The sequence below is a fragment of the Pelophylax lessonae genome, assembly GCF_965119305.1.
Source record: "Pelophylax lessonae genome assembly, chromosome: 3".
NCBI classification, from domain to species: Eukaryota; Metazoa; Chordata; class Amphibia; order Anura; family Ranidae; genus Pelophylax; species Pelophylax lessonae.
The window spans coordinates 136,147,938-136,162,742 of NC_138770.1; the positions used below are offsets into that span (position 1 = coordinate 136,147,938).

A 14,805-nucleotide genomic window follows, 5' to 3' on the forward strand; every position below is an offset into this window, starting at 1 on the left:
CTTCCGCATATGTGCGCTGGGGTCACTGTTTATGACACGACTCTGAAGGAATGGCACAGTTATGCCATTGCTTCAGAGCGCATACACCAGTGATGTAACTGGCTGCATTTAAACTAAATATCTCCTAAACGGTACACGATTAGGAGATATCTACTGTACCTAAAGATAAGCCTTAATATAGGTTTACCTATAGGTAAAAATCATACAGTTGAGTTTACTCCCACTATATTTCTCTACTTGAGCCACATCCTATGTAATACTTGCTTCTACTCAGGCAGAAATCCACCTCTTTAATGGTCATGCTTGTTCACTAAGCTCTACTAGACTTGTATGGAGAAGTCTAGTACACTGTCACTGCTGTCTGGCCCTATACAAAGTCTGTAAGGTTGCACTATGCAGGCATGACCGATGCAGCAGAGGTTTTCAGCTTGAACATTGCACGAAATGTGGCTCTGGTACATAGGTAAGTAAAAGTTGTAGTGTGGGTGTTAGTATAGGTAAATTCAGAAGGCATGGGCCGTAGTGGATTAGAGGAGTTTAAAATAAATCTTCACTTGCCCTTCATGGGCAAAGCACAGGTTTGTTTTCAAGGCTCAAACATACAGGGTCATTAAACACTAGCTGTAAAATAGTATAGTGAGCTGAACAACTTAGTATGCATGCCTGCCTTTATCAGACATTACTAAGTGTTGTGCAAGCAACGTTTGGGCCACGCCAGGTTGGAGGTAACACAAGCAATGGATACAGTGCTGCTACATAGGAGCCCCAGGAGGGGATTGAGCTAATTTTTGGTAGCTCTTTCAATTTAGTTTGCTCATGCTTGGCAGGTGCAAGTATTGTCTTCTGCCTGCTCTGTACTAATTCAGTTACCTAAAGCTTAAACGTGAAATGAATTAGAATTCCCAGTAGAACAGTTTTCAAAGCCTACACCGGGCTCCACGTGCCTCATCTTGATATAAAACCCATATTTAGTATTCTGTTCATCGTGGTGGTGTTTAGAGATAAGGTTGCCCTGTAAACAGTGTGCAGGTAATTTGTTGATTAGGACATCATGCTTTGTTTGTTCAGTGCTATCTCCGCTCTGAATAAGAAAGTCGGCAATAATTTGTGAAGTTCTATTATAAATGTGCCACTTCAGCTATAACTCCCACTGCTTCGTACCGTCATTAGCACATAACTTTTCTTTTATTTTGTCACAACAGGGACAGTGTGGTTAAATGGAGATCTCTAACGACAGCCAGCAAAAGGAGAACAAAATACATTAATTTGTTCAGCTCCTAACATCTTCTTTATTTGAGTTTAGATTAAGCTAGGTTGATATATGCAAATTCTCTCTCTGTTTATTTATAGTGCCAGACTGACTCAATGGTATTCACTGTCCAGTCCATGTGTGGCCGAAGACCTGTTTTTTTATAATAATTTATGTGCAAATTGTCATCCAAATGGAGATGTGGCTCTTTTATGGTCTCCTGACTTGATGCTTTGCTGCCCCATCTAGCACTTTGCTATTCTTGCACAGTGTATTATCAGACCTTATATTTTTGTGTTGTGTACTGCTTTTAGCTGCATTTTGCTAATTTATTTTGTCCCTTTTTATCTCTTTTGTCTAATTTTAACATCAAATACAGTCTACAATCTAAAGTTCAGTCTGCATTGCTTCTAGGCACGCTATGCCAAACGATATCCCATCCTTTTCCCAATATACCTCAATATTTTAATTTTTACTTTCTTTTCCTTCCAGTCTGGACAAAAAGTTCTATAACTTTGAAAAACACTGTTTAAGACCAACAACCTTAAAGAGGTTTTTTTCTTTAAAAAAACAAACACCTGTAAGACAAACACATAATGAGCTAGTATGTATCGCATACTAGCTCATTATGAAATACTTACCTTAGAACGAAGCCCCAAAGTGCTGACCGCTCACCTCTCTCCTGGGTGACATGTTGTGTCGCCCTTCTTCCGTTTTTGCAGCATCCGGCCATCTGATTGTCTGGAGCCGCGATGACGTCACTCCCGCGCATGCATGCAGGAGCCGACGGTCAAGGCACGGGGTTCTGAAGGAACGGCACAAGCGGCCGTTCCTTCAGAGCACATGCGCCAGTGATGTCACTGGCTGCATGCAAAGTAAATATTTACTAAACGGTACATGTTTAGGAGATATTTACAGTACCTATAGGTAAGCCTTAATATAGGCTTACCTATAGGTACAAGTTGCAAAGGAGGGTTTACTTCGTCTTTAAAGGCTTACTGTGGGTAGTTATAAACTCATTAAAATCAGAATGCTAAGTTCATGTTCATGTTATCTTCCTTTCTGCTGGCTCTAGTTGTAATGATTGCTCTCCCTGCAATTGGTCGGCTGGTCTTTTTATGACCTCTCTCACCCACATTGGCCAAATAATTAGTGTAGAAACATGGCTTCTGACAGGAGTTCCCAACCACATTCCAGCTCAAGGGCATTGGCAGCTGGCTGTTTAAGTTAGTATTACACTGAGTTATATCATCCCAATTAAATAAATGAGCAATAGATCCTGTATTAGCTGTGGGGAGTTCTATTTTAACTCCTTAATTTAACTCCTTCCCACCTCACGGTCCCTTTAATCAGTTTGAGATAGGGAGGGAGAGAGTCAGTGATCATATGACCACTGCCGCGGTTGTCATATTGATCAGAAGCCGATTTTGCCAGCTGCCAGACTTTAGCCGAGGCCGAAAACTGTCTTGGACAGCTTGGTCTTTTTGCTCAGCACATAAGTGGTGGCTACATAGGGATGCATGTGGGAATTCAAGCCCACCCTTTTGCTGCCACACATGTGTTGGATGATAGTGAAGGGGTCAATGATGTTGGCATTTGTTTAAGCTTTATTCATTATTTAAAGGAAAAGTACAGCCAAAGCTAGTTTTGCTGTACTACACCTGTGGATCACAGGAGTGCATTTCGTTCTTCACTCATGTGACCTGATTTTAGCAGACAGCGGGCTGAAGTCACACAAGGTCTAGGCTTGGGAAAAATTGCTACCATATGGTCGGGATCTGCCCACATGCAAGGACTGGCACCTTGCTCAGCTTCCCAGCGAGCCACTGAGAGCCTGAACCTGCCCCTCCTACTCCCATCCACAGCCCAGCACTCCAGTGAGCAATGGGGGTGGGGGGGTGGAAGAGCAGAGAGCCAGTGACTGACCGTCTCTTCTCAGCGAGCGCTGAGAACTGAGTGTTTGGCAGTGTTTGATTGCTCGATTTTCAGTCTTAGAGCAGGTGGGGGACAGATGCAGCATTGGACCAATGCTGCACCCCACCTAAGTAAGTATAAATCTGAAAAAAAAAAGAAAAAAACATGCTTCTCTTTAAGGGTCCATGTACACGGGACGCTGGAAATGGCCGTTTAGGAGCAGTTGGGCGTTTTTATCAGAAGCCCCTGAACGCAGCTCCATGTTATCTTATCTGTCCATGTATACAGGGTCGTTTACAGTCATTTGCAGGCAGTTGCGTTCAGGGACTTTTTTTAGAACGCAATTATTTGCGTTTCGAACGTGTATTTCCCGGCGTTTCAAACGCAGAAACGTGGCTAAACGTGACTGAACGTGATGAACCTAGGTTCAGCCACGCTATACGTTTTTTTTTCTTCCATTCAAAATCAATGGTTCCCTATGGGAGCCTATTGATTTGAATGGAAGTCGCACCGCAAGTCGGATCCGACTTGCGGCGCGATCTGCACTGTGAGAATCTTGAGGGGGAACTCCACGGCAAAAATGGGAAAAAAACTGCGTGGGGTTCCCCCCCCCCCAGGTTCCAAACCAGGCCCTTCGGGTCCGGTATGGAATTTGAGGGTAGCCCCACGCCGAAAAAACGGTGTGGGGTCCCCCCAAAATCCATACCAGACCCTTATCCGAGCATGCAGCCCGGCAGGCCAGGAAAGGGGAGGGGACGAGCAAGCGGCCCCACCCCCCCTGGACCACTCCAGGCCCCATGCCCTCAACATGGGGGGGTGTTGGTGCTTTGGGGCAGGGGGAGCTCTGCACCCCCCACCTCAAAGCACCTTGCCCCCATGTTGATGAGGACAAGGGCCTCATCCCCACAACCCTGGCCGGTGGTTGTGGGGGTCTGCGGGCAGGGGGCTCATCGGAATCTGGAAGTCCCCTTTAACAAGGGGGCCCCCCAGATCCCGGACCCCCTCCCTATGTGAATGGGTATGGGGTACACTGTACCCCTACTCATTCACCACATAAAAGGCAGTGTATGGAAATAACGACAGGAAACGTTTTGGAAAGTTTATTAAAAATCTTCATCCGGCTCTTCTTGTCTTCTCCTCTCCGGGGTCTTCTGCTCTTTTGCTGTCCGCTCTTCTTGTCTTCTCCTCTCCGGGGTCTTCTGCTGTCCGCCCTTCTTGTGTTCTTCTCTCCGGGGTCTTCTGCTCTTTTGCTGTCCCCTCTTCTGCTGTCCTCTCTTCTTTTCTTCTCCTCTCCGGTCTTCTGCTCTTTTGCTGTCGGCTCTTCTTCCTCCGGTCCTCCGACGACGACGTCTCCGGTGATTATGCCGGTCTCCGGTCTCTGCAGCTTATTATATAGCCATTAGGGGCGTGGCCCCGATGACGTCATCGGGAGACCCCGCCCCCTCACATCACGTCAGCAGAAGACCCCGGAGAGGAGAAGACAAGAAGAGCGGACAGCAAAAGAGCAGAAGACCCCGGAGAGGAGAAGACCCCGGAGAGGAGAAGACAAGAAGAGCCAGATGAAGATTTTTAATAAACTTTCCAAAACGTCTCCTGTCGTTATTTCCATACACTGCCTTTTATGTGGTGAATGAGTAGGGGTACAGTGTACCCCATACCCATTCACATAGGGAGGGGGTCCGGGATCTGGGGGGCCCCCTTGTTAAAGGGGGCTTCCAGATTCCGATGAGCCACCTGCCCGCAGACCCCCACAACCACCGGCCAGGGTTGTGGGGATGAGGCCCTTGTCCTCATCCGATGTGCGGTGCGACTTCCATTCAAATCAATAGGCTCCCATAGGGAACCATTGATTTTGAATGGAGGCAGAAAAACGCTGCTAAAAGCAACGTGGCCAAACGTGCAATAACGCAAATGGAAAAAGCTACTGAAAGCACGTTTAACAGCTGCTTTTTCCCGGCGTCCGAAATAGCTTTGCAGGATGTTTTTTCTAACGTCCCGTGTACATAGAGCCTTAAACGCAGAAACTAAAAGCTGAGCTAAACCCTCCTCTCCTTAACAGCCAAATAAGCTGTCACTGTTGTGAAATCACTCTTTAAAAACATGATTCAGAAATACAATATAATATTGTTTTTAAATTGTATTTGTTTTGCTCAAATCAGGAGTGACTTTTGATTTGCATGTGATGTAATTTAAAGCAACCATACCAGTAAATTAAATAAATACTATTTGTTCCTATGAAATCCCCTATTAAAATGGTGTTTAACCAAAAGCAAATATTATATTGTAGGTTACCATTTCTTAGCTTTGATGGCTGAATAAATTATCTTTTTTTAGGTTTTTGTTCTTTTTTTTCACCTGGTGATCCAGCCAGTAAGTCTGTTGTTTTTTAAAACAAAAAGAAAGTCATAAAACATCTGCAGCTGATCAATCCCAAGGGTATACAGATGCATCTCATAAAATTAGAATATCATCAAAAAGTTAATTTATTTCATTAATTCAATTCAAAAAGTGAAACTTATATATTTTACATTCATTACACACATTTTTTTTCTTCTAATTTTGATGATTATGGCTTACAGCTAGTGAAAACCCAAAATTCAGTATCTCAAAAAATTAGAATATTACACAAGACCAATAAAAAAAAAAAAAAGTTTTTTTTTTTTTTTTTAATACAGAAATGTTGACATACTGAAAAAAATATTAAATTATCTTGTCTATTTTGACTCATTGAGACATGGATTAAATCTGCATGTGTCTTTTTTTAACTTGTATAACTATCAATTTTATTTTATTAAACATTCTGGTCTAGAATAATATCTGCTATACTAGGCTGAAAAATAAAAACGAAATCAGCAACCTTAGTACTCTTTCTTTTTACTGGGGGTGCTTAAGGGGACAGTTTGGATTTTCTATAATACATGTATTTATTAAAAGCTCTACATCAAGGGTTAAAGAGGAAATAGAATGGGATCTAGACCGCTAAAGGACTGTTTATGTATAATAGGAAATATCTATTACAATTTAGCTTTTACTGGATGCATAGATTCACAGAAACGTTCCCTGTGTTTTATGGCAGGTTCACTTTCATTGTCAAAGTAAAGCTCTTATTTCACAATTCTTCCATTTTTCCCTTTTCAGAAAATGAAGAGATGGAGAGGAAGGGTCAAGTTCTTACCCTTCTAGCTGAACAGTCGCTTCAGTGTCAAGATTACAAGGCTTCCAATGGGCATTGCCAAGAGCTCATGGCCACAGGTAGTACATTATATACTAATATTTATGTATTTAATCTACTGTTTTTAGGGGCATTGGGCAATTTTTTTACATGTACTGTTCCTTCAAAATACATATTTAAAAGTTAGCTTTTGTGCACAAGTGTCAAGCAGACCCTACCTCTGTATTTGTGCCCTCTGTGTGTAGGGGTTCCAAATAAAAATGTCTGAGGAAAGAATTGTCAACCTTTTGGATCCAAACCTATTCTCCCACATTACACCTAAATTATATACCAGAATATCTCAGACAATTGTCCCCATACCTTTATAAGTGAGACCTGATGTCAGATTATTCATGAGTTTATTGTATACCCAACCTAAACCAGATATACTGATAGTACCTATATAATCTATGTATAAATTTATATTGTAAATGCTGCCTCCAGAAAATGCATATTCTGCATTCAGGGATCACTTTACTGAATTATGCACCAACATAATTGCATTTTTGGTATTTTGTGGGTGCCCATATGCTCTTACACAGTGTATGTCTCTAGCCCAATGTGTGTATATTTTGCTAGAGATACAGTTGATCCAGGTAGTAAGAAAGCTTATGTTGTAATTGCCACTTTGCTGAGCAGAGAAAGAACTTTACTGCAAGACAGGGGCAATGGTCCGCAAAGTATTCCTTCCTGGAGAAAAACATGGAGCTTCGCTTTAACCTCCTTTTGAAAATGATAGTTTTGTGGCCGTCATGAAAACTTTTTTTCTGAGTCAAACACAGAAAAAGTACACATCTCATGAAAGTCTAAGCCCTTGCTCTTTTGCTTATTTTTTGGGTGGTGGTTCAAAGTATTAATGCAGAATGGTTGGTATAATAGCCAAGTTTTTAGGTCTCACCCCTTATCTGTGATTTCTGTTCAATTCTTTGATGTATGTGGTAGCACAAGTCCTACTACCTGTGAGTAAAGTGTTGCTATAGGGTTCGTTGTTTATCAGCCGTACCATTCTATTTCTCAGGGTACAGTAACAGCTGGGAAGTATGCAGTAAACTGGGACAGTGTGAAAACTATGATGACCTGGGAACACGGCAAGAACTTATGGCATTTGCTTTGACTCATTGTCCTCCTTGTGCCATACAGACATTGCTTGCTTCTAGTAGCTCCTTACAAACAGAGGTAAGTGCTTTATGCTTGATCTTTGTATAGTGAAAGATTCTAAAAAGTCCAAGGGCTTAAAGTGCTGATTCACACTATAGCGATGTCAGACATTGCATGTGATTCACACCACACTGCTCTGCAAATCACAAGTGATGTCTGTGCGATGCAAATTCACCAATACAGATTGTATTGCTGAATTTGCATCGCATTCAGACCAAAGTTGTGCGGGACCCTTTGTGGTCTGTACCAGAATCGCATCACATGGGTGTTCACACCTATGTAACCCCATTCCTGTCTGAATTGACAGTTCGGACTGCGATATGCAAACTAATCTGGGGGTGTCATTAACTTCGTATTACAAAATCAAAAATAAAATCAGCACAATCTCTTTGATGTGAATACTGTGAATAAATATATTTACTAACTGGCTGCTATCACTATCGTGTTTTATCATCACACCAAAAAATTGAAAATCTTAAAAATAGATATAAACAGTAGCGAGATATGATGTAAAATACATACAAAACATTCATATAAAGTGTCTCAGTGAAATAAAAAAAGTGCAAATGATTGGAATTTACAAAACAATGCTGTGCCAAATATAGACAGTGACTATATATATATATATATATATATATATATATATATATATATATATATAATGTCTCAGTGACAAAATTGAGTCGTGTGCAAAATATATAAATATAAATGTACATAAACAGAAAATCCAATCAATCAATAAAAACCACCAGCCGTGTATGGGATCATAGTAAGTGGATGGTGCTCATCCACCACCTGTGCTTTCCAGCATCTCACCTCACATTCTGACCTGTTTCACCAGCAGGGCAGAATCATCTGTTCCCTTCTGAGATAAAGGCTGATGGGGCTGACTCATGGTATGCTCATAGGTAATTCCCCACAGTATTGGTGTGAATCCATGATATGTTAAAAATTAAAGAGAAAATCTAGTGCTCTCTATATAAAAAAAAATGTGTGTCTATTGTACAAATGGGTTGAAAACAACTTACAAAGGAGGCACTATAAGCAGTGTGGACTAGCATGGCGTGCTGTGTGTCTCTCGTTGTATTCGTGATGTGACACTGACCGACAGGCTCCGCCCCCTATCCCACTCCGTGTCAGTGAGGGCGGCTTTCTGATTATTGGTAGGAGGGACCTTGAGATTGGTAGCCTTCTTAATCCTTTATGTGACAATAATGCTTCACCCCTATTGAGGAAGTCGATTGATGACATAACACATATAGGGGGCGGAACCTGTCAGTTTTTAACTTGTGGGGACTTTTGGGTGCTTAAATCTCTCCACTAAGGTCTGTGTAGATAAAAAAGCTAACTGATCAGACCTCTTGCATCTACTCAGAACTGTCTGTATGGACTGACCTTTTAATCCTTTCAGACATTCTTAACAAAAAGGTCACTTTTTCTCTGAGGCAGATCTGATACTGTAGGGCAGGACTGTAACATTATAAAATATATTTAAAAACTGTTGACTACTTTATTTTCTGTGTGTTGATGTATTGAGCATGTCCCATGAGAAATGTAGTAATTATTGCACTGCGTGTGACAGAAGAAGGGACATCTTGTAGGCCATTTTAAGAGCTTCTCTGGCACGAATTACAGTTGTGTCTACAGTTGCTCCATGTCCATAATTAAAAACTCAGGGAAATGGCCAATATTATGTATGTCCTTTAGTATTTGTACTATATTTGTACCAGACTGATATCTGTTAAATGCAAAGTCTGTATATGTTTTTTTTTTTTTTTTTTTCTTATGCTTCAATACAAATTGTTGGTAAACAAAAAAGAAATGACAAACTCAAAGGTTGTCATTTCTTTTTAAAGCACATGTACTGTATGCCTATCATGTAAGGAGGTTAGTGATTAATACTATTGAAAGCTAGCCTGTTATGAATGCAAGGATGTGAAGTTCCTCCAAGAGCGCACATGAAAAAGGTTCTGGAGCATAGCAGTTAACAAAATGATTTCTGTGTGCCTTGCAAAAATCTACTTCCGCAGGCACTCTGTATGGTATCCTTTACTGGATCTGCAAGTTTCAGCTTTTTAAAACCTGCCAAGATGCTTACTGCCCCTCCCCAGGCCAACTCTCCTGTGCCAGCCCCCTCCTAAAACAGCCAGTAGACTAAAGCTTAGCTTTACACAATCAAGATTCAATGTTCTAGCCAAACAAGGCATGCCAAGGTTGAAAAACAATATTTACCCTCTTTGTACATCTCAAACCAACGACTTGAACAGTAAGGAAATATGTCACTGTAACCTGCTAGAAGTATGGTCCTCTTTGTATGGGCACTGAATGAGTTAACATGTAGTACATACTATAATATTTCATCAACCAATTACACAAACTGTGCAACAGTAACTGCAACAATGAGGAATGACCCATCCTAATTGCTTATGAGGCCAAGTAGCAGTGTGGACCTTCTCTTATATACATGAGAATGCGAGCAACATTAAACATGGTGTTGGGTGCTGCACTTTGCAACTCTTACATCATAGGCCACAGCCCATGTTGGGAATTAATTCTGGTCCTGGGCATCTCACATTACAATGGGGTTTCACAGTGGCCATAGGAAATCTGTCTGCAATGTGCTATGGAATTCAAGGTGTGATTGTTGGAGCACAAGTTTACAATGTTGTGCAGGTTTCCCTTTCTTTTGGAAGTGTCCCAGGTGCACAGAAGAACCAGACATCCAGAGTTATCTCTAAGGCTTCATGCACACTAGAAAGCTAAAATCTGATTTAAAAATGCTGAACAAAAATGCTAAAGTTTATTTTATAATTTTTTGGTGCCGTTTAGCAGTGTTTAGCACAGTTTTTAAGCTGTTTAGTAGCATTCATGTTAAGGAGCAGAGCCCCCTGAGTCCTTAACTACCAATGAATTGCTGGTTGTTAAGAAAAATAGAACACGAGAGACATATAGCGGAGGAGAGTAAAAAGAACCCCAAGAAGTTCTTTAAGTATATAAATAGTAGGAAAGCGAGGCCAGAACACATTGGCCCCATAAAAGATGATAAAGGAAATATGGCCACTGAGGACAGAGAAAAGGCGGAAGTGTTAAATAATTTCTTCTCTTCAGTCTTCACAAAGGAATCGGGGGGCTACACGAACCGAGCTTGTAAGGCCGACCTAAATAATACACCTCAGGAAATACCACCATGGCTAACAGAAGATAGATTTAGAGCTAAACTAGAGAAACTTAACATAAATAAATCCCCGGGACCGGATGGCTTGCACCCGAGGGTTCTTAATGAGCTCAGCCAGGTGATTGCCAGACCATTATTCTTGATCTTTAAGGATAGTTTACAGACGGGTATGGTGCCAGCTGATTGGAAAAAAGCCAACGTGGTACCAATATTTAAAAAGGGGCCGAGATGTATCCTGGGTAACTATAGGCCGGTCAGCCTAACATCAGTAGTCTGCAAAATTTTGGAGGGGATGTTAAGGGACCACATACAAGACTTTAGTAATGAAAACGGTATTATAAGTAGTAATCAGCATGGATTCATGAAAAATCGTTCGTGCCAAACCAATCTATTAACCTTCTACGATGAAGTGAGCTGCCACCTAGATAAAGGTAAGCCTGTGGATGTGGTGTATCTGGACTTTGCAAAGGCCTTTGACACCGTTCCCCACAAACGATTACTGTACAAACTAAGGAAGGTAGGTATGGACCATAAGGTGAGTACCTGGATAGAGAACTGGCTCCAGGGGAGAGTAAAGAGGGTGGTGATTAATGGGGAGTACTCTGATTGGGCAGGTGTGGAAAGTGGGGTCCCCCAGGGTTCTGTCCTGGGACCAATCCTGTTTAATTTATTCATAAATGATCTAGAGGAGGGGATATCTAGTACAATCTCAGTATTTGCAGATGATACTAAACTAGGCATGCCAATATCTTCTATGCAGGATGTGGAAACCTTGCAAGCAGACCTGAACAAAATAACGGGGTGGGCAACTACATGGCAGATGAGGTTTAATGTTGAAAAATGTAAAGTAATGCACTTGGGGGCCAGAAACCAGAAAGCAAGCTACTCACTAGGGGGGGAACCTCTGGGTGAGTCTAGGATGGAAAAGGACTTGGGGGCATAAGGAACAAACTATTCAGAGAAAGGAGATACAATAAGACACGTGGCCACTCTAACTAGAGGAAAGGCGGTTTAACCTTAAAGTGCGTAAGGGGTTCTTCACTGTAAGAGCGGTAAGGATGTGGAATTCTCTTCCACAAGCAGTAGTATCAGCAGGGAGCATTGATAGTTTCAAAAAACTATTAGATGGACACCTTAGAGACCACAACATACAGGGGTATACAATGTACGGTTAAAAGCAAACACACACACACACATCATGGGTTGAACTGGATGGACTGATGTCTTTTTTCAACCTCACTAACTATGTAACTATGTAAGCAGCTTGCCAGCAAGTCAACAGCTGCATTCTTAACAATAGATGAGTCATCAGCTGTCGTGTAAAAAAAAAAAAAAATGCCCTTGCCAAAGGCCCTTAGGTCTGGTATGGACTGTGAGGGGAACCCATGCCAAACATTTAAAAAACAATGGCATGGGGCCCCCCTCCCCAAAATCCATAACATATTCTTATCCAAGCATGCAGCCTGGCAGGCCAGGTAAGGCCACCTGAATTACACCAGCCACATGCCCTCAACATGGGGGCAAGGGCCTCTTCCCCACAACCCTGGGTGGTTGTTGTGGGGGTTTGCTGACAGAGGGGCTTATCAAAATCTGAAAGCTCCCTTTAACAAGGGGACCCCTAGATTCCCCCCCCCCATGTGAATTAGTATGGGGTACATAGTACCCCTACTTATTCACCCCCAAAAAAAAGTTTAGTGTAAAAAAAAACACACGGAAGGCTTTTTTTGACAAGTCCTTTAATAAAAAAACAAAACAAAAACAAGATCCCCTGTTGTATATCCATGGTCAATTGCAAAAAACGCTGGCTGCCAACCCGAAAAAAAAAATGCACCCAACGGAGGCTGCCACCATCTGATAGCTCCACCAACTGACAGTTCCTAAATAAATAAGGGGCCTCACCCCTTGTGACGTCACGGACCCAACATGTTCCTGGGCGATGGCGTCACAAGGGGGCAGGGTCACCTGTGATGTCATCGGGTGGCTCTGCCCCTTAATTATTTAGCAACTGTCAGATGGCAGCCTTTGTTGGATGCCAACCTTTTTTTTTTTGTTGTTTTGTTTTTATTCCATTTGGCAGACCGCATTTATTGTGATTGATGATGGATATATACCAGGGGACATTTGTTTTCTGTTGTTTTTTTTTTTTTTTTATAACTGACTTGTCAAAAATTTCCTCCTGTTTTTTTTTTTTTTTCACACTACACTTTTTTTTGGGTGAATGAGTAAGGACCATACTCATTCTCATGTAGGGGGGGGGGGGGATCTGGGAACCCCCTTGTTAAAGGGAGCTTCCAGATTCCAATAAGCAGGGGAAGAGGGCTTTGTAGCCATCAACATGAGAACAAAGCACCCCCCACAATGTTGATGGGATGTGGCCTGGTATAGTTCAGGAGAGGGAAATTGGGTGAACGCTCGCCCTCCCTTTCCTGGCCTGCCAGTTTGCATGCTGCTGGGATAAGGGTCTAGGGGAGACCCCATGCTGTTTTGTTTCCTTTTTTTGTTTCCTTTTTCTTAATTTTGGTGTGGGGGTTTGCCCTTAAAAGCCATACCAAATCTAAAGGGCCTGGTATGGATTGGGGGAAAACTCTATGCTGTTCTTTTGCACATTTTTTTTTGTATTGAATACAACTGCTTGTTTTTTTTTTTTTTTGGGCATTCAGCTGTCAGCGGAGACCTTGTGACAGCGGAGGACTCATCCGCTGTTAAGGACTCAGCGGCTGCTCCTTAACCAGCTATTCATTGGTTGTTAAGGATGCCAGTGGCCTCCACTTCCAAAAAAACCCCCCAAAAAATGTCAATGTTTTATAATTTTTTGGCTGCGTTTAGCAGCTGTCAGCATTTTTTCTGCCAAAACACTGCTGATCCAGAATGCTTCGGCAGAGGGTTTTTTTTTTTGTTCTGCCACAAAAAAACGCTGCTAAAAGCGTGTGCATGAACAGATAGGATAGCATTCAGGGGAGTTTAGAGACAATGAAAAAAACGTCTGATGCCCGTAACAGCAGCTGTAAAAACACCCACTGTGCATGAGGCATTTGTGTTTGCCCTTGGTGGTTAAATAAGCTTTACATCCTTTCATTGATACAAAGTTCACTTGCATTCTATATATTCACTACTCTGCCTTGCAATATCAAGTTTAACAAAGATGGAGATATACTGTAAAATAAAAGGAGCAGTACTCCACAGAAAATGTGTTCTGTGTCCAAGTACATATTGTAATATTCAGAAATGCATGCAGGAGCGTATCACATTGATTTTTTCAGCTTATTATGTCCCAGGTAATTCCTATAAAACAAACAGGACAATACACAGTGAATCAAAGTGTCCGTTTTCTTACCGGTAGATTTGTGAAATCTTTTCTGCAACCTGCTGTTTTTCTAGATTCTCTATCAAAAAGTAAATTACCAGATTCAGCCGGGTGATGGAGACGGGATGGGGAATTCACAACATTTTGGACCTACTGTGCCGGCTGCCAAAGACACCTGTCCGGTAATGCGCTGTTCATTTACTTACGTGTATGTCTGCAGGAGTGCTCTTATTGAAATAGTTACTCTGCATGGCCCTGCTCCTGATTTGCAAGAAATGTTTTTCCATTAATAAAGAAACAATCCAGGTCAATGTAAAAGCATTTTTTAAAGCTGAACTCTGGGGTAGAGACCTCCTCGCTATGGCCGGCAATGCAGCGGAACAGCGGAGCTGACAACAGGAAAGAGAGGCTCGTAGTCCGTAAGTGGGAACAAGGCTTGGTACACTGTCGGATACGGATGAAGTCATGAGAGGTGCGACGCGTTTCTGAGCGTGCGTACTGCCGGGCATAGCGAGGAGGTCTCTACCCCAGTAGGACGACTACACAGACCGGACGATCACGTCTACCACACACCTCATCTCGGAATATCGGAATGGGTTTTTATCTCATGAGCATGTATTCAGATGTGAGTGCATAATTTTTCTTAATAATAAATATGTCTACAGTCTACACTTAGAGACACCTCTGTTGTTTGTCTTACTTCCAGCACAGTGATGATGTCACTGCTGATTTTAAGGTATTATCTTGGTTTGCAAAGGAAACACAAAGTTGATATATATCCTTTGTGGCTATTG

General features: G+C 42.0%; 1 protein-coding gene across 1 annotated transcript in view; it reads left to right on the forward strand.

Annotated features, from left to right (window-relative positions):
- NBAS (NBAS subunit of NRZ tethering complex) overlaps positions 1–14,805 on the forward strand; it is a 1,303,215-nt gene that overhangs the window by 584,516 nt on the left and 703,894 nt on the right. Inside the window, exons 33-35 of the mRNA XM_082252487.1 lie at positions 6,302–6,415; positions 7,393–7,550; positions 14,086–14,193. Coding sequence (XP_082108613.1) covers positions 6,302–6,415; positions 7,393–7,550; positions 14,086–14,193 — 380 coding nt within the window. The remainder of the gene's footprint in view (positions 1–6,301; positions 6,416–7,392; positions 7,551–14,085; positions 14,194–14,805) is intronic.